The sequence below is a fragment of the Lycium barbarum genome, chromosome 2 (genome assembly GCF_019175385.1).
Source record: "Lycium barbarum isolate Lr01 chromosome 2, ASM1917538v2, whole genome shotgun sequence".
NCBI classification, from domain to species: Eukaryota; Viridiplantae; Streptophyta; class Magnoliopsida; order Solanales; family Solanaceae; genus Lycium; species Lycium barbarum.
In genome coordinates this window covers 93,189,467-93,210,996 of record NC_083338.1, presented here as the reverse complement: position 1 = coordinate 93,210,996, position 21,530 = coordinate 93,189,467, and the positions used below count along the sequence as shown (strand labels likewise).

The following is a 21,530-nucleotide window of genomic DNA, read 5'->3' as shown; positions in this document are numbered from 1 at the left end:
ATATTGTGGTATTTTGAGCAAAATCAATCATGTAAATTTTGGGATTGGGATAAAGATAAATTTCCCCAAGAGCTATAGAGATCATCAGCAATCAAAAGCAAAAATTGGATGCTTGTGATATTGAAAGGAATAATTTGACGAAGAAGAGAGCTGATTTTGAAGCTTTTGTTGTTAATAATGTTGTAACCATAATAGAGTTGAGGGGGAAATTGGATGCTCTTGATGTTGAGAGGAATATGTTGGCAGTGAAGGTGGCTGAATTTGAATCTTTTGCTATTGTGGATGTTGTAACAATATATTAGTTGAGGAAAAAATTGGTGCAGGAGAGCTTGATCATCTTGTGCTTGTTTGGTTTGCTTGTTACTCTCGTGGCATATGTTGTTAGGAAATGGACTTTAACTTTCTATTTGGCACATATATAAGTTTAGTATTGTGTATTGTTAGTTTGGGTTATAGTTAAGTGTTATTTAGATTTTGCCAATCAGTGGAAGTAATTCCCAAAGTAATTTTGTTGTTTTGGTACTTTGTCAACCATTGAAAGTAATTCTCAATGTAATTGTGTTGTTATGGAAGTTTTTGTAACGCAACTTTAATTTGTAATGTATGACTTCAATGGCAAGATTATTGGATTACCCCGAAGGTGTATTTGTAATGTGACTTGTTTATCTAATGAGTTCATTTGTAAGTTTCGGAAACAATGGTACAAACTTGACTTACAAAAGGATTTTATGGTCTCTACCATTCTTCAAGTTATAAAAGGATTTTATGGTCACATCAACATATTCAGTCATATGACTGGTACTACTTGGAACAAGAAGAGACATAAGTTTAGGAGTTAATACCATAGCCTAAGTTGCACCTAAGGACTTTTCATTGCCCAAATCACATTTATCAGAAATTAAGTAGTTGTGCCTAAGATTAGATTTGCGTGGTCTCACTATGCTAACCAATTGCTTTACTTAATTTCCAACACATGTTTGGTTTAGCTCTATCCAAATCTTGATTATGCCGAGACCAAATACTATAATTTTTGTACCAAGACATAAAGAACAACATTTGTAGTACTGGTGTATTATAATCTAAGTTATGTAGTTATATGATCGTTTTTTGGTTTAGAACAGTTTTATACAGCCGTGCATTTCTTGTTTAAAGCACAGCTCTACATTTTTAGTGTCTAGGTGTGAAACAACACCTTAACCAACCGTTATGTTTCCCTATATAAGTTAAAGGAAATCAAGAACACGCTTTTTAAACTCCAGTTCTTTTATGTCTTCGTCCCTTTCGCCAATATGACAATTATAGACTATAAATGTACGGTAAAGCCTTGGTACACAGAGTTACGAGTTACCCGAGGACCTGCTCCGCGATTTTGCCTCACCTGATGAAATAGGAGAAATCACTCGCGCTCAATCCGATAACACCCACATTTCAGTTTCTCACAGTAGCATGATAAGCTCTGCTTTATCAGAAAATAGCTAAGGTTCTGAAACACAAACAACAGACTTCACCAAACAAACAAAAAGATTGAAGCATCAATTCCATAACACAAGGCTTCATTAACAACATACTTAACATAATTCGCTATCATTCACAAAATACTTAACTTTACTAAGAACATACTTAACATATGAATGCTAACTTTAAAGGTTGAACTAATTTTAATAACATAAATCAACTGTTAACAACTTTAACCTCTAAATTCTAGGATGTTTGAAATGTCTAGGCATCACAAAATAAACAATATTCAAATGTCACAATCATCAGGGGCTGATTCTCCTTGCCTCTTTCTTGCCTTCATCTTGATACATTGTTTTTGACTTCATCTTGTAACTGGATGGATGTAACAGTTTCATTTTCCCTCCAAGTCATCTTTGTTGGTGAATAAGGCAAGTTCGTTGGAGCTGACACTCCACTTGCATCTCCAATGAATTGAATTCTTCTACCACTAGTTGGTGGCCTCATTCTTGTCTTTCTCATGGACAACAATGTATCAGCTTTAGATATGACTTTTGGCCTCAATGTTAGGTCTTCGTCATCACCAATATCTGGTCCATAAGCTATTGATTGTTGAGTACCAATTTGAGTTTCAAAGCCTGACTGTTGAGATTTGTTTGTACAAAATTCAGGTTCATAACAGTTGCTTCTTAAGGTGTTGCCAGATTGTTGAGGTCCATTTAAGGTCTGGCTAACTTTTTCCTTGCCCTTCCCCTTCCCCTTCTTTGGAATCTGTCCAGCCTTTTCTCTCTGTTAACCAAACAAAATTTAAAATGAGACCATTTTAACATTAGACAACTTGAAATGTCCAACAACTAATATCAGAACTTTCAAACTATTTTTGCCATACATATGGACCACTTTCACATAAAACAACTTCCTGTCACATTATGTCAAAGAAAATAAAGACATCTTTTCCAGCAGCTAAAATTTTTGGCATTAATTGATACACTTTGGTATAATATCAACTATGGTATCAACAATTTAAAGGAAGAAAGTACCAGACTCCCCATCCCCACAATGCCAAGCCAGAAGTTTGTTATTAAAAAGGGAAAGCTCCTTAGACAAAAGTTAGCTATGTGATATCCTATGTCTACCAAATACCTTCCTTTCACCAAGGATGCAATGTTGTTAATGTGCCCCCATCAACACCTCAGTTTACTTTCTGCTTGATTCATTCCTTTTTTAACCTTCTTACTTATATAACCTGCTAACTAAACTAAAATAATATTGATTTATTAACATAATATTGCATCCTTCTACTTATAGTTTCTGCCAATTCTCCATCATATAATGGAACTGTCATATCCTTATACCACTTGAATACTTCATATCAGTCTAAAGATGCTCAAACTACCATTAGAAACAAGAAAATGACAAAAAAGTGCATTTTAAGCGACACAGAGGTTTTTCCTAGGTAGTTTCTTTCTTTAAATTGTTGATACAATAGTTGTATATCAACTTCAGGCTTGGAATTACTTGATACATTTTGATAACTAATGTTTGTAATTAGGTGAAAATGCAGTCAATAATATACCACTTATGGTAATATATTACTTGACTACACATGTTTATCATTGTAATATATCCAAGTAACAAGCACATTGACACTTCAAACTTCACCATATTCTGCAATATACTATGTACATGTTGGAGATGTTTACCATCAAATAGAAGCAACAAGTGTAAATGTTAACCGTAAAAAAATTCAAACTGTAAACTGTAAAAACTGCAGAAGCAGAAGCTTAAAAATTTTCAAACCTGTGAAATGTCCGGTAACTTAAATGCTAAGCAACAAATGGAACCAAAATACTTTGGCAAAATCTGTCCAAAAGAAAAAACTGAAACCACTGTCTATTCATTTTTATCATTGTACTTATATCTACGTAATAAGCACATTGACACTTCATACTTCACCAAATAATTCAAAGATCTAACTCATAGTCTACTCATTCTATTTGTGCCATTTAACTGGTGGAACTCTTACAATAGATCATATAACACTAAATTCCACAAAGAAATGTAAAAAGATCCAAACTTTATGTCACGCCCCGAACCATGGCCTAGACGTAACACGACATTCGGTGTCGTACTGCATGTGACCGAGTGAACCATATGACTTGCTAAATCATCATGAGGCATACATGAGCGGAATATGACATAAACATGATGAGCCTAAACATGGGATATCATAAATATCAAATAAAATACTTTTTTAAGAAAACATGAAAATGGATTGTCATAGAGAATGAGCCAAAGATGGCTATACGACTCTAAATATCTGACATAACATAACTGTCTAGTCTATAAAACCTCTAACATGAGTCTGAACTGCTAAACAGAACTGTTGGGACAAGGGCCCCATCATACCTTAAATGCATAACCAACATAAAGTAAATAATGACTAAACCCCAAAGAAGATGGGGCTCACCAAAAGTTGATGCGTGGGTGGTCCTATGGAGTAGATCCGTTATCCTGTGTATCTGTAACTGCATCGTGAATTGCAGGCCCCCAGGCAATAGAAAGGGACGTCAGTACATTGAATGTACTGGTATGTAAAGCAACAGAATGAAATAAACATGGCACATGAAATAACATGATGAGAGCTGAACTGAAACATGATCATGAACATGAGTACATATACATATATAACATGTGTAAAGTATCGTGAGTAGGGAGAGCAGTTAATATATCTGACAAGATGGTCTGGTACTTGCGTCCTACCAGCAGAACACTCATACCTTGCTAGGGACATGAGATTTAATAATATTATGAAAGGATCCAGTTATTATGAGAGATCGTCCTAAGCATGGGTGGAGCGATCCTCATCCTACGGTGGCTACGTAGTTTCAGGCTGTTTGAAGTCTTCTTGGTAATTAATGCAACTCCCAAAAACATGAACATGGAAAATAAGTGGCACTTGCTGCCCATGGCTTTTCATGAATCATAACTACCATATACATGGACATCATTCGTATTATTCTTGCATGAACTTATAAAACATACATAGCTTTTCTTGAAAATATCATAATAGTTCATAAACTCGCATGTAAGAACCAATGGAATGTAAGGTACGGTTTTCATGGATTACGGACAGATTCTCAATAATCATAATGACGTATCAAGAACACAATGAAGAATTTATAACAATTTAATACATAATATAACATGGGGCATGGACACAGGGTTATCATCAATATGGGTAAAACCCTAGTTTTTGGAGAACTTGCGTATAATCATGGAAGAACGTGGCGTGGGGAAGAACAAAGACGCTCCCACACGTGGATAGAAACTCTACATACCTTAATCGCTCTAAAACTTGAATTAAAGACTTGAACTTTGAAGAAGATTTCCAAAATCTTGAATCTCGAACCTTGAGATGGGTTTCCTTGAAAACCCTAGGTTAGGAATGATGATTTCTTGTTTTGATTACAAGGATATATATTAGAATTGACTTGGAATGATTAGAATAGGCTAACCTTGGTGTTCTTGATGATGGGAGGGGGTAGGGGGTCGTTCTAGGACTTGAAGGAATGAAAAATAATGATTTGGACTGATATGGACGAATATATACTGTTCTAGAACATTAAATTTTACGCCCGACAAAATACTGGCCATATTTTGAAAGACGGGCCGTATTTCAGTCCGTATTTCATTTGGACTGCTCTGCGACTCTTCAGTAAAATGGCAATAACTCTTTGCATATATGTCCGTTTGACCCCCATAATATACCGTTGGAAAGGTATTTCAAAGCTCTACAACTTTCATCAAGGAAGTTTTCCCAAATTCCAATCACATTGTTAAATACGGGCCGTATTTCAAAATATAGACTGTACGTAACAATGTATATCCCTCAAGCCCAATTCCTCAAAATACGGTCCGTATTTAACAATGTATATCCCTCAAGCCAAATTCCAGAATGCTCAGTAATCTTGATGCCAACTTACGATTTGAAATACGGGCCGTATACTGAAATATAATCTGTGTTCCGGGGCGTAAAACCCTATCTGACAACTGAAGAGAAAATTTCAATTCCCACATTCTTTATCTGGTTTTATAAGTTTAGAATCATGGTCAACGCTTAAGTTAAAGGTACGGGGTGTTACAATATCTCCCCCTTGGGATCATTCGTCCTCGAATGATGGGTCGTGGTTAAGATTGGGACTAGTCATGGCTTGAATACATGACGTGAAAGAAGCATGACATAAAACATAAGAGCTTGACATGGTTACGTGGGAACAGGGTCGTGGATCGTGAGAACTGAATATGTGCTTACATAGAAACATCTACACGGGAACATGAAACTGAATGGTACATACATGAATGAGAATCGTGAAATATTTGTCCTCAATTTATGACTAGTAGTTAAGAATCGCTACTAACTCTGGAATCTACAAAATTTATGGCAGGAATTCCTTCATAATTCAGACCCTCACGACTTTTCTCAAACGCCTGCCAGCTAACTAAAGTACCAACACACAACTCATAGGGTATCTTAATATGCATGATGTGATATAACGTGATTACTGAATCTTGAATGTAGCTAACATGAACACTGAGCTGGCCTGAACACACGGATATGGGCTGAATGATTACATGATTACTATACATGGGATTTGGAAGGGAATCCGTAGGCACGAATGACATGAGTACTGCAAATAGGCACGAACATGACATGATTTCCTGGGCATGAGGCGCATGACGTGGGACATAAATACATGAAGACTGGCTGACATGAATACATGAGTGCGAAACTGTCATGAGATACAAATACGTGTAAACATGGATATCATAATATGGGATCTAAATGTCGAAAACATGATTGTCACAACATGAGGGTTGAATACCAAGACAGGTAGGATTGGACACTTAGAGACTTGATCATAGACGTTCGTATGTCACAATGGTAATATGAGATAGGAGTATGACTTAGGCTTTGAATGTAAGCGCAACTCGGTGTGAATGCGATAGACTTGAGTCATATAACAAGAATATGATCCTAACATAGGTATTCATAAAGCTCTAGCATTGGCATGACATGAATACGTCGAATCTGATTAAAACACTCCTGAGATAAGCACCATAGGGTGCAGGAAAGGAACTTTTGTTTGCTCTGAAACATAGATAGGAATACCTTGGCATACCTTGCTTATTATCATAAGCGGATCATAAAGGATTGAGAGAAAAGGAATTATAGGTACTAATCACATGAGATACTTTGCTTTAGAGGACAGACATGACATGGTGCATTGGACATAGATGACGTAATGTAGAACATGTGTACATGGGAACGTGATTCATATGGCATGAAATGTGAATACGTGAATAGCATGACATGGGACATGGGTACATGAAAAACATGGCGTTTACATGAGTACCTGCATACCATGCCGTATGGACTTGAGTTCATGAGTATTGAAGTAAGACTAAGGCATAAGTGTGAATTGCATGGAGCACAAGTTGTAGGCTTCACTCTTGAGTCAGAGACATAAGGCATGGATAAAACATTACCTTTAGAATTTAGATATACCGAAAAAATAGGACATGGTTCAACATAGCATACTCTTATCACCGTGAGTAAACACCCTTGTTATAAATAAGGCTCATGAAAGAATGGATTATAGGTATGAATAATTCATTCCTCGAGCATCTAAGACATGGGTAAAAAGTCACCTTGAATATAACAAGGAATAGATACTTAGAGAAAGAAAAAGGAATCATTTCATCATGATCGTAAAACATTAGCTAGAGGAACATAAGCATGAGTTACATAGAATCGTGGATAGGACATCCATCTTGACTTACTTTCATTATTGCCTACCAACATCATTTTTATGCTATTTCTATAAGTGGATGCTCGAATAAATCTATCGTGGACATGAGTACGTGAAAATGTAGTTAGTATACCCTTAATGCCGAAATAAGTCATTTACCCAAGGCATTCTCCTCTTGTCCAAGGAATAGGTGTACGTTCCATAGGATTCTTAGTCTTTAAACTATTATGTTACCTTCCCTTCGATCCTTATCAACATCAACATCATAATAGGAAATCACTTAGAAGCTAGAACGTGGACATGGGTAAAAGAGTACGATAAATACACGGGACATGAATGCGGTTTTTAACTTTAGACATGAGCACAACCTGATGTGCTAGACATGAAAGGACATTCCCTTGCATAGCTTACTATTATATGTAGTCTTCATTCTTTTATCTTAAACATGGAGTGTAAAGCTCTAACATAGGCATGATATAGGAACGAAAGGCACGAGTAGAGTACATCTGGGCATTAGTACCACATAGTGTATGAATTACTTCTGAATGGGAACCGTTACACCCTTAAAATTGGCTATTCGATCTAGAACTTTATCTCATAACATAATTACCTAGTACTTGATCTCAACAGCATGACAAAAATCACATTCTACGCACCTTATCTTGGCTACATGCAGCTGTGATCCTCTGGCATAATCTCCTTTAACACCTATCAACTTACGAAACACATATTCTATATTGGCACCTTATCGCACGATCTCCCCCTTAATTCTAAAGCTGACGTTTAAAGCCTGTGGATCTCTTAAGTTTGCGATAAGTGGTCATCTAGTGGTTCCACCAATTTCCTCTAAAATACTGACGACTCATTTCTTCGGCTTACTTCAAGCAAGTCTTACTTACTGGGAAAACTAGATTACTTAAATGAACGGGTTTCTAATGTACATAACTAGCATACTAGCTTTGTCAGTCTTGGGGAAAACTTTTTTCTGATAACTCTTAAAGGCTCTTCTTCTGTATCTTGCTCTCTTACTGCTTAGATGATTTTCTTCTTTCACCAATTTCTATACCTCGAATTTAACTTAAACTCTTTGGGTTCTAACATGCCTTCGGTGTATTCAGACGGTTACCCACTCACTAGTGTTAACTTGACTAAGCAACTCAAATCGAATTTCTACTAACTCTACTGAAAATTTCTAATTCACTGTATCTACTTGAACTTACTTACTATGCTTCTGTTAACCACTTGTTAGCATCATATTCTCTAATTCTTCTCTGAATACTAAAGTGAAACATAAAGTTATTTCTAACTTTTCCTCCTCATCTGACTTTATTCTAGGGTTGTATACTATCTTTCTGAACTATAGACATGGATCACACTTAGGGAAATTTCATCTGTCTCAAACGAGAAATTGGAACAACTAACCCTAAACTCCCTATACCCTTTCAAAATTATATCATACTATACTTATCGGGGATAGATACTTAATCACATAACCTAAGAGGGAATTGTCATATCTTTTATCTCATGGTAATATTTGCTTCCTGTACTAATTTACTAACGTCATACTCTCTGGTCCAATCTGAATAAGCTTAAATAATTTAAAACTATCCCTAAAAATTCAATATCATCTGCTCGTGATTTTCTTATCGCACTCAGTCCCTTCTTAGTCATGTGCATAGATCATATGGCAAAAATATATATCTTTGAAAAAGTCGAGACTTTCTAGTATTATAGGTGGTTTGCTCTTTTCCTATTTCCTGCTTAAAACTACTGTGGACAATTTATGCCTGTTGCGGTTAACTTCATAACATGCTACCTTGTGGGGTCTTAAATCTGAACCATCATCCTTATACTATAGCTCCATGGTCGAGTCCAAATAAACTTATTCTATAGGGTATGTAACCTATGTGTACTACCATACCGAAACTTGTCTTTCAAATGGTACTATCACCTGATAAACACGCCATGCACTATTTGGCGAGTCTTGGGTCTCGAATTTCCTTCTCGCCGCTTACGCATTAGATACATTCAGAATTCGATGGAAAAAGAATGTTACTTACTGCTCTAAGCTTCATGGCACGAGTTAGAATAATTCATGATGACTCCATCTGAAGGAAACACATCGATAATGATTAGATTTACATCTTTCTCATCCATTTAAATGAGGCGTACTCGGTAGAACGGGAAACAAAACACCAGTCCGAGTGATTTCTGAGAACATAGCTTTATTGCACGATCTAAAGTTGAAAGAAGTGAGATAATCTTAAATGTCTTGGTAGTCAACTGTTTATATGTGTGGGCGCCACACACATATAAAAGTGAACCCACTGGATACGGTTTCATAGACTCCCTAAGACACTTGAACCTCGAGCTCTGATACCAAGCTTTGTCACGCCCCGAACCATGGCCTGGACGTAACACGGCACTCGGTGCCTTACAACATGTAACCGAGCGAACCACATGGCTTGCTGAATCATTATGAGGCATACATGAGTGGAATATAACATAAACATAATTAGCCTAAACATGGGATATCATAAATATCAAATAAAATACTTGTTTTAAGAAAACATGAATATGGATTGTCATAGAGAATGAGCCAAAGATGGCTATACGACTCTAAACATCTGACATAACATAACTGTCTAGTCTATGAAACCTCTAACATAAGTCTGAACTACTAAACGTAACTGCTAGGATAAGGCCCCCAGCATACCTTAAATGCATAACTAACAGAAAGTAAATAATGACTAAACCCCGAAGAAGGTGGGGCTCACCAAAAGCTGATGCGAGGGTGGTCCTATGGAGTAGATCCGTCGTCCTGTGTATCTGTACCTGCATCGTGAAATGCAGGCCCCCGGGCAATAGAAAGGGGACGTCAGTACAATGAATGTACTGGTATGTAAAGCAACTGAATGAAATAAATATGGCACATGAAATAACATGATGAGAGCTGAACTGAAACATGATCATGAACATGAGTACATATACATATATAACATGTGTAAAGTATCATGAGTAGGGAGAGCAGTAAATATAACTGACAAGATGGTCTGGTACTTGCGTCCTACCAACAGAACACTAATACCTTGCCAGGGACATGAGATTTAATAATATTATGAAAAGCTCCAGTCATTATGAGAGATCGTCCTAAGCATGGGTGGAGCAATCCTCATCCTACGGTGGCTACGTAGTTTCAGGTTGTTTGAAGCCTTCTCAGTAATTAATGCAACTCCCAAAAACATGAACATGGAAAATAAGTGGCACTTGCTGCCCATGGCTTTTCATGAATCATAACTACCATATACATGGACATCATTCGTATTATTCTTGCATGAACTTATAAAACATACATAGCTTTTCTTGAAAATATCATAATAGTTCATAAACTCGCATGTAAGAACAATGGAATGTAAGGTACGGTTTTCATGGATTACGGACAGATTCTCAATAATCATAATGACGTATCAAGAACACAATGAAGAATTTATAACAATTTAATACATAATATAACATGGGGCATGGACACAGGGTTATCATCAATATGGGTAAAACCCTAGTTTTTGGAGAACTTGCGTATAATCATGGAAGAACGTGGCGTGGGGAAGAACAAAGACGCTCCCACACGTGGATAGAAACTCTACATACCTTAATCGCTCTAAAACTTGAATTAAAGACTTGAACTTTGAAGAAGATTTCCAAAATCTTGAATCTCGAACCTTGAGATGGGTTTCCTTGAAAACCCTAGGTTAGGAATGATGATTTCTTGTTTTGATTACAAGGATATATATTAGAATTGACTTGGAATGATTAGAATAGGCTAACCTTGGTGTTCTTGATGATGGGAGGGGGTAGGGGGTCGTTCTAGGACTTGAAGGAATGAAAAATAATGATTTGGACTGATATGGACGAATATATACTGTTCTAGAACATTAAATTTTACGCCCGACAAAATACTGGCCATATTTTGAAAGACTTTAGTCCGTATTTCGTTTGGACTGCTCTGCGACTCTTCAGTAAAATGGCCGTAACTCTTTGCAAAGATGTCTGTTTGACCCCTATAATATACCGTTGGAAAGGTATTTCAAAGCTCTACAACTTTCATCAAGGAAGTTTTCCCAAATTCCAATCGCATTGTTAAATACGGGCCGTATTTCAAAATATAGATTGTACGTAACAATGTATTTCAAAATACGGTCCGTATTTAACAATGTATATCCCTCAAGCCAAATTCCAGAATGCTCAGTAATCTTGATGCCAACTTACGATTTTGTAATACGGGCCGTATACTGAAATACGGTCAGTGTTCTGGGGCGTAAACCCCCGTCTGACAACTGAAGAAAAAATTCTAATTCCCTCATTCTTTATCTAGTTTTCTAAGTCTAAAAACCCCATCTGACAACTGAAGAAAAAATTCCTATTCCCACATTCTTTATCTAGTTTTCTAAGTCTAAAATCATGGTCAAAGCTTGCGTTAAAGGTACAGGATGTTACACTTTAATCATAACACTATTAACAATAGCAACAACAAGAACCAGGCGGATGGAAAAGAGACAGTTCTTAGACCAACAAAGCAGAAGCTTCAACACAAGAATAAGCTCAATTTCTTTTCCTGAAAAATTGGCAGATTTGCAAGCCAACTTGAATATAACTCTCACATATAGATCATATAACAACAAATTCCCCAGTGACATGTAAAAAAGATCCAATCTTTAACCATATATCAATTGTAATGTAATTTTTGTAAATTCATAAATCTAAACTAAAGCAACTTAATAATTGTAAATAGATTCTGTAAACTCATAAATCTGAACTGAAGCAGCTTATAAATCTGTAAATGTTAGAACCACTATCCAGCAACTTAAAAACTAAAAAATAGATTGCATATTAAAGAACTTTATTTATATATTTACCTTGTGACAACCCCTTGCATTGTGATTTTTTTCTCCACATTTACTTCATGTCATAATAGATCTCTTCCTTAATGCACTTCATTCATCCTTCCTCTTTTTTGCTTCATCTGTGTTCTATTTCTCTTCATTTTGGGTCTTCCAACTGCTTTGACTATTTCAGGTGACTCCATTGCATGCGCAGGTTCAACTCTCCAGAATTGTACTCCTCTAACTAGCTGTATTTTATGCTTATATGTTAGCAGATAGACTTCTTTACTGTAAAATCAGTGAACTTGTGTCACTGTATCAACATTCTTATGCAAAAATGCCTTAATGGCATAAGGGCAAGGTATCCCAGACAAGTCCCATATCCTGCAGGTGCATCTATTTTGCTCCAGGTTCACGGTATATCTATGATCACCCTATGATACCTCATAGCCATAATCACCATTAAAGTTAACAATGCAACCATGTGCTATTTCCCTATAATCATTGTACAACTTCATGCATTGTGGACTGTAATTAGTTCTCCAACTTCTAGCTTTGTCTTTATTATCTTCTAGCAAGACCATTACTTTGACCCTTATTTCCTCCAACATTTTGATAATTGGCATGCCCCTTGCTTGTAGAATCCAAGAATTAAAGGATTCTGTAAAGTTATTGTCAACCATTGAGTGTAACAACCCGTTTGGTCGTTTTGAGCTTTTTGACCTGTTTTCCCCAAAATACCCTCCCCGTAGTTTTATTTTGTTGTTTATGACTTGCGGGGAATGGTGGCGCAATCTCCGAGGCTTTTGGATGAGTTGTAGATAAGGAAAAGGATATTTTGGAAATCCATAAGTTAATTAATGAAGAAATTTGACCAAAGTCAACATCGGGGGTAAATGAGTCTAATTTGAAGTTTCGTCGATTCCATTAGGTTCAGAATGAGATTTATGACTTAGTGGAGTCATTAGTTCAGTTCCTGAAGGGTTTGGGCGTTGATGTTTTGAAAGCTCCAACAAGTTCATATGATGATTTTGGACTTGTCTGCAAGTTTTAGTGAGATTCTGATGAGTTTCAGATGCATTTGGCTTGTGCCACGCTCGTGTTTGAAGTTTTGGTGTCGTTTCTTGGGCCATAAAGGGTACCATATTGATAAAAACAACCTTATTTTTGTGTTTTTATTGAACCATTAGATCCGTATCGTAATTACAAAGCCATAGCAAAAAGAATCGTCGAATTCAGACATCGTATGAAGGAGTTATGCCCATTTTAGTGTTGGAACAAGTTGCTGGTACTGGTGCATCGCACCTACGATCCCGCAGGTGCGGAAATTCCATGTGGCAGGCCACAGGTGCAGAGTTTTGGCCGCGGATGCTGAAATCGCTGAGTATTTAAAAATCAGACTTCGTCGATTTAGTATTTTGAGCATATCTTGAGTTCTAAAGCTCCGTTTGAGTTGATTTTTGCGGCGTTATTCTCGTCTGAACAAGGGGTTAATTATCTAACCTGTAATTTGATGTTTCCTCAAGATTATTTTCGTTGACTATCGATTTTATCCGTGTTTGGTTGGGGAAAATTGGGATTTTGAACTCAAAAGTTGATAAATTGTAAATCATGGATTTGAGGATCAAGATGATGGCTTTTTGAATGGGTTTTCTGGATCTAGACTAATTAAGCTATGGGTAAACTATATATGAAATAAATTTCCAATTTTGCCCTTGCGGCCTCGGGGTTACCTTTTTGGGTTCATTTTCGGGTTCCGAATCAAAGCATGGTAATATGGGACTCATTGGACTCATTTAAACTCGTAGACTACTGTTTTGACTATATTGAACCTAATTTTGACAACAAAATTCCAGTTTTGCCCTTGGGGTGGGGTTTGACTATTTTGGGTTCATTTTGGGGTTCCGAATAGAAGTATAACAATATGGGTATTGTTAGACTCGTTTGACCTTGTAGAATACTATTTTGACTATATTGAACTCGTTTGGCGAATTTGGACGTGGTAGAGATTTCGAAAGACTCAATCTTCGTCCGGATCAGGATTTTGACCATTCAGAGACATTTCAGAAGAGGAAGCCTCAGCTTCAGGGTTGTGGCTCCTACTCGGCTTCGAGGTAGGTTATGACTTACCTTTGTTAGACTCCCATTAGAGAATCGTATGTAGTGGTAGATGGTCACAGGGAAAGCATGTTAGGCCTTAGGGCATGGTTGTGGTGATAAATCCACTAGTCTGGTATGGATTGTGACACCTCGGGTCCTCATAATAAGGTACGACTCATATTAAGAAAGTAAAATGAAATTTAGAGGGTTTCACATTTTTGCGAAAGTGGCTGAGGGGCCTACTTCGGGCAACCATAACCCTTTAATTAGTTGGGAATTTGGAAAGGAGCCCTTAATGAAAGTTGTATTACATGGAAATACCTTTCCATCCATATAAAGATCAGCCAAACGTAGATCGGAGCAAGAAGTTATGAATGTCACAAAAACGCTCAGAGCAGCAGGCCATGCGTGTTGGCCACGCGTCAATGTAACACCCAGTAAATTCAGAATAGGTGTGGATGTGTTAAATGAGTATTAATGTGGCATTTTAGACATGTGAAGTCCCATCGGTATGAGTTTGGGTAGAAATAGTTGGTTTGGAATCAAGACGAATAGTGAGGTGCTTAAGATTCGATAGAATAGGCTAAGTTTACAGCAGGCCGGCCTTCCAACCAGTTTCATGAAAATATGTTGAGAAGTTGAGAAAACTTAAAGCATTCAAGTTGTAAATCTTTGAAATACCTTTCCGACTATATATTATGGAGCCCAAATGAAGCTCTGTACAAGAAGTTATGCCTATTTTACTGAAGCATGTTCAGCAGGCGCCAAAACGAGTTGGGAGCTCGCTAAACGAGGGCCAAAGTGCGGTGTGAGCTCATCCTAGGGATCGTGTAGTGAGGGGTGAGATCTCTTTGGATCTCGCTCTGCGAGCCAAGGGGTACTTCGCCCTAGGCCTATAAAAGCGACCCTTGGACAATTTTATGTCATTTTTTACGTTCCAACTTCGTTCTAAAACCCTAAGCAGCCGTTTCTCTCCTTTTCTCATCCTCCCACATCAAGGTAAGATTGATCTAATAATTCCTAAGTAATTCTAACATTAATTCATGATTAGTAACATGATTCTTCACTCAAAACATAGGATTTCAAAGGTAAATCCTTCCCAAGTGATTCAAAGCTAGGGTTTTGGTGTTCTTCATCAGAGAAGCAGTTTAGTTTGTAAGATTGGAGCGATTACAGGTATACGAGGCTAAATGTCTACATTTGGGAATATTAATGATTCTCCCTACACAACGTTCTTTTACAACATTACATATTGCCTCAGAAATATAGTTAAGCTTAGTTTCCTGAATAGTTGCAGAACTTCTATTCTCTAGTTCATAATTTGTTCATGACTTTCATTTTGAACTTTGTGAACTCATAACGTAATCTAAATAGACTCGTGTTTTATACCCATGAGTCTCAGTCTAGAAACTCAGTATGCTTAGAAACAACCAAGGCTTCAGGTCTCATAATTAGTTTATGAATACATGTCTCAGCCTAGTTCTATTCAGTATTCTAGTATTATGTAATTCAGTACGATTCAGTATTTTAGTATTATGCATTACAATATGACTTTCAGCCCCTTAATATTTCATGAGCCTCAGTTATGACAAATCAATTTATTCTGAGTACTTGTCTCAATCTAGTTCTATTCAGCATTCCAGTATCATGTAACTCAGTATGATTTAGTATTTAGGCATCATGTACTGCAGTATGGTTCTCAGTTCCTGATTTCAAACCCCTGAATGTTGAACACCTGTATTTAGGCCTAAGGCTGTAGTTTATGTTTTATGCATATTTGGGCCTAAGGCTACAGTTATGTATACGTATACTTGGGCCTGAGGCTGCAGCTTATGCACATATATATTGGGCATGAGGCCGCAGATTATTTACTCAGATAAACAGGTGGTTTCTCATTCAGAATAGGGAGTACTTATGTTTAGTTTCAGTTTCAGCATTTATTACTTATTTGTTCTTTCAGTTTTTTTACATACCAGTGCAATTCAAATGTACTGACGCCCCCTTTTATTGCCCAGCAGCCTGTATTTCACGATGCAGGTACAAACTTATAGGTTGACGATTTAAAGAGCTGGGATTCACGTGCCAGCTACTTGCCCAGTTCTTTCATGGCATTATCATTACTAGTCTTTCAGTATTTACAGACAGTCAATGTTTTCAGTATTTCATTATAGGCTTCATAGACTAGAGTAACAGTTAGACAGATTCGCAAGCTTTTTATGTTAAGCTATGTTGGCTAAAGTTGTGCTTCAGACTTATATTTGTGTTTCTGCACTTCGATTTGTATCATTCAAACTTTCAGTATATCAGCATGTGTTTCTGCATTCAGTATGTTAAGATATCACATGTTGATTCAGCCAGCCAGTTGGTTCGCTCGGTTACATGTAGTCAGGCACTGGGTGTCGTGTTACGTCTAGGACCAGGTTCGGGGCATGACATGGATGTTGTTATGTGGGCTTGCCGCCATACTTGTTGATATATTGTGATTACTGATTGAATCGTTGTCCTTGATATCACACTTATCTCATGAAAAGAGAAGGATTACATATTGATGAGTTGGTTAAGTTCGCCATTCATGATATTCATTTATTGGTTCCATGACTTGAGATGCTGTTGAAATTGATCCGTGCAATTACATATCATCCATCCCATGCATGCATGGTTACAACGAAAACAATGATAGTTTGTGTGGGCCCAAGTGGCAATGGTAACAATGATAATCTGTGTGGGGCCAAGTGGCAATGGTAACAATGATAATCTGTGTGGGCCCAAGTGGCAATCTGTGTGGGTACATGGACTTCGCGGGTCTCCCATGGGTAATGACTTTGAGGCATAGCTCTAGCATGTGTGTACGGTTTTGGAGAGGAGGCCTGGGGGGTATTGCATAGCATCACATTGCATTGCATTGCATTATATTCTTTCATTTACTCATGACTGCTTACTTGGCATTTGATGTACTCAATCTGAACTTATACTTGAATATGCTTTCGTGACTATACTTGATTGCTTTATCTCTACTTGTTGATTACTTCCTTTTATATGCGTTATCTAATCGTTGTCGGCCTATGATGCCTACGAGTACTAGTGTTGTACTCATACTACTCTTATTGCACTCCTTGTGGATTGCAGAGTTGATCCAGGTTATTATTCGAGACCTTATGATTGATTCCGAGGCTATTCATTAGAGACTTGGGGTGAGCTACTAGCCGGACCTGCAGTCTTGAATCTCTTCTTATATTATTCTATCTTTTTTATTTCCTGTAGACAGTATCCTATTTCTAGTACTTAACTTGTAGCTTTAGTATTTAGATTTGTATTACAAATTAAGACCAGATTTTGGGGTTGTAATACTTTTAAATATTCCGCACCATTATACATATAAGGTACGTCTTTTAATATAATTGTTGTATCCATTTCTATATGTTTTCCTTTTTAATGATGCGATTAAGGGAAGGGTTCGCCCACCAGGGGATAGTGTGGGTGACCTCATGACTCGAAAAATGGGCCGTGACATTGAGTTCTTACACTTGGTATAAAAGTATGCTCTACACCATGCCTCGGGTGAAATCGTTACAAAGTCCTTAGCAACAACTTCATCCAATTTTCCTAGCTTATTGAGTTGATCTTTAAACTCTTCATCATATGTGCTCCAAGCACACCACTGCATCAACTTTCTCATTTCCCGACTCCTCCATTTTTTTAATTAACTGGCTTCAATGTGTTTAGCACAATATCTTTGATGAGCTAAAGGAAGAATATTTCTCACAAAATCCAAAAACCCATGGTAGAATCAAATAAAACAAAATCAAAATTAACAAACAAAACTTAAGAAAATCAGAATGATAAAAGAGAGAATAACTTGAAAAAATTAGAATGAAAAATGAGAAAAAAAAATAGATTTTTGTACCTTTTGCATGTCAGAAATAAAGGTCACTCCAGTCCCATCTTTTAAGTCCAAAAGCCTCTTCAAAAGTTCCACAAACCATGACCATGTTCTGGTGGTTTCCTAGTCAACCACTGTCCAATCAATTGGGTAGAATTGGTTCATAGAATCCTATCCCATCGCAACCAACAACTGACCTTTGACTTTACCCTTCAAGAAAGCACTATCCAAACCAATAAATGGTCTCAGGTCACTTTTCCAACCTAGCTTCAAAGTACTAAAACACAAGTACATCCTCAAGAACCTCTTTTAACCTTGCTCAAAAGCATCTTTTGAAATCTGGATTGCAACATCAGTCCCTGGATTAGACTAGTTTAATTCAACCCCATATCTTCAAGCTTGTTAAAATCATCCTTGAAACTGCCATCTAACTTCTCAAGGATAATAAACTTAGTCCTTTTAAGCTTATATTCAAATTGAAATCATTTTCCATCTCCCCTCTCATATCCTTAATAGTGTATGTGGGATTGTCTGTACTTTTCTCATAAAGTATTATGCTAATGTCTTAGAATCAGCCCTTGGATTTTTATAACATGGATCACAATCATGCTTTGGCTTCAAGGTTTTGATACTGAAAGTTGAACTTTTTTAATCCTATGAAATAGAACATCTAAAAGGACATCCAGCTTTACAAACATACCTAGCCCTAGTGGTATCTGTTTTTTCAATCTTCAAGCCATACCCATTAACCATTGCATAGTAATTCATTATTATTTTAGCTTCCACAATATCAGAAAATGTCATACCCTTTTCCAGTTTCTTATAATTCTTCAACCTATCACTTACTACCCTCCTCCTTTGGTTACTAAAAACCTCAAGTTCTTTTTCATCATACTCAACATCAGATGGAAAAGCAACATCAAAATTAGTATGGACTGTTAAATCAGTAACATGTACAACAAACAAGTTAATCTTACTAAACTCATAATAATTAAGGTACTGCAAATCCCTATAACATCATCTCCATCAATTATGTAGTACCTATCCGGCAACTAAGAGTTGTTTAACTTGAAAAAAAATCATCTCTTTTTTGAACTCTTCACATAAGTCTTCATAAGACAACAGATCTGGGTCAAACCCATGCAAAACATGTATCAGATTCTTATTATATAATAATTAAGGAGAAAAGACCCATTCAACCCCATAGTTTGATAACACTTTTTTTTATCTATCATTCTTCAATAAAGTTCACATGCAAAGAAAAGGACAAAGGAAAAAACGAGGGACCACATCAGCAACATTCATAGGAAATACAAAAACAATAAATAAAATACTCTAAATTGACAATACATTTCAGGATAATAAAAGAGAGGAACAAAATCATAAAAAGAAAGAAACTTTACATATTAAACACTACCTTTACACCATTTATAGAGACAAAAATGTGAATAAAATACCCTAAAATTAGAATTAAGACCACAAAAGAGACGAACAAAATCATAAAAAGAATGAAACTTTTCACGTTAAACAATACTTTTACACCTTTACACAGACAAAAAACGTGAAACCCACATGGCTATGAAACCCACATAGACAAATTTTTCACGCACCACATTAAACCCCACCCACAACATTAAATAGTCATTTTCAACTTTGAATAGAGAACTAACCTTGTGAGCTATTCCTTTAATCCTTCAAAAACGAGTTGGAAAGTCTATTTTGTCTTCTTGAAATCGTTGGAAAAAGGAGAGGAGAGGTGATGGGTGAGATTAGGGGTTTTTTTTTTAATCGTATAATGAATGAGAGAGAGAGAAATAGGATTATGGTTATAGGTCAAAAGGAATTTGGGTGGGTGGGTCGGGTGTATCTGCAGATTTTTATTAATTTGGATTTAAAATTAGGTTGGTTTAATTAAACATGTGGATCTCTAATTAGAGGCCCATAGCAGGTATTGTAAAATCAACGTTAATAAAAAATGACATGGTTGTCATTTTGATAATGAGCCAAATTATTGACGAGTGATATAAATGAGACATTTCCGATAGTTCGATGGCATATTTGAGTTTTTTCGTTTAATAAGTAAGCATTTTCATGGTAGGATTTGCTAATTTTACTAGCATCTATTTGTGAAGAACTGAAAAATTAAATTATTCTTGCATTTTCTTTTTCCTGGAAACTCCCCTTAATTATTAATGGAGATTTCAAATGTAAGATTTAATGTTGATTTAATAATATAGCAGTGACTTTTTCCATTTAGAATGTGATGAATGCTTTTATGCTTAGTATGTTATGTTTCTTTTCTTTTGATAGGTGTCCACTCACTTGCAATTAGAAGAATGTTCATAAAATGTGGAATTAGTATATCATAGAGAAGAGAAAATAAAATAATTATTACAGAATAGTGAGAGGCATCATGTTACACCTCGTAGTTTCGTCCGTTGAGATTCGTTAGGCGTTAGTTGTCCTAATCGTGAAAACGGGAGTTACTTTAGGATATATGAGATTACATGTCCCCATATTATGGTTATGGAGGTTTAAGCCCATGAAATGAGCTATGGAAGGATTTAAGAACACACAAATAAAGGAATGGAGTTTGTGGGAACTTTGGTAAAACTATGCAAAATTTTCAGACAGGATTTTGGTCCATATTGGAAAAGGCATATCTCCTAGAATATGAAGAGTTTTGGTGTGTTTATTTTGTCAAAATTGAAGTTCATCGAGTCTAGTTTCCAACACAATAAACCGTTCGTCAATGTGACGTCTGAGTAAAACGTTATAGGTGTTTTACGACAGACTGTCGGAGCAGAAAATTTTTGCGGACCATTTGACGGCCCGCGGGAATTTTGACGCCCCGCAGAAAATTCTGCGGCCCGTCAAACTGCACCAGCCCAGCGTAAAATGGTCACAGTGATCCATATTTGGCTGCGCAGTTCTACGGACCATTTTGACGGTCCGTAGGAATTTTGACGGCCCGTCAAAATGAGCGCAGAATTGCCCAACAGGATTTTAAGTTTCGCTTTATATAATTTACTCCACTTCATTTGGACATTTCATTTCACCAAATTAGATCCAAAGGCTCTCCAAAAACCCTCTCTTCAACTCCACAAACTAATCCAAGCCAAAATCCAAGGGAGATTAAATATCAAGAGGCAAGAATCAAGATACCCATGTGTTAGAAGCCTTGCTAGGGTTATTAGACTCCGAGATTCTTTGGATACTGAAGCTAGGGTTTTCATATAAGTTGATAGCTTGCTCCAAAGCTCATTCTTATGAGATAAAAAAGTTAGTTTTCATACTTATTACATGTTATCAAGAATGTTTAGTTGTTGAACAACTTGGGTAGAAGGAGAAAGTAGAAGATGAGTTCTAAATGTAGTTTTTATGATGTTTTTGAGTAGTAAG

At 36.6% G+C, this 21,530-nt stretch overlaps 1 protein-coding gene across 8 annotated transcripts; it reads right to left on the bottom strand.

Annotated features, from left to right (window-relative positions):
• Positions 1-1,522: 1,522 nt before the first annotated feature.
• LOC132626621 (uncharacterized) lies at positions 1,523-19,962 on the bottom strand. 8 transcript variants are annotated; one of them, XR_009577518.1, is made up of 5 exons: positions 18,153-19,962; positions 12,182-12,396; positions 10,046-10,103; positions 3,926-3,983; positions 1,523-2,244 (listed from the first exon to the last, which is right to left on the bottom strand). XR_009577518.1 is itself a non-coding variant. In XM_060341546.1 (5 exons), the coding sequence occupies exons 3-5, from the start codon at positions 12,199-12,201 to the stop codon at positions 1,795-1,797; spliced, it is 528 nt and encodes a 175-aa protein (XP_060197529.1). In that variant the 5' UTR covers positions 12,202-12,396; positions 18,153-19,255; positions 19,799-19,960; the 3' UTR covers positions 1,523-1,794. The 8 variants fall into 8 exon arrangements, 5 of the variants coding, with proteins under 5 accessions (XP_060197529.1, XP_060197530.1, XP_060197532.1 ...); XM_060341546.1 differs by lacking the exon at positions 3,926-3,983 and having other exon boundaries at positions 18,153-19,255; positions 19,799-19,960; XM_060341547.1 differs by lacking the exon at positions 3,926-3,983 and having other exon boundaries at positions 18,153-18,467; positions 19,799-19,960.
• Positions 19,963-21,530: the final 1,568 nt, after the last annotated feature.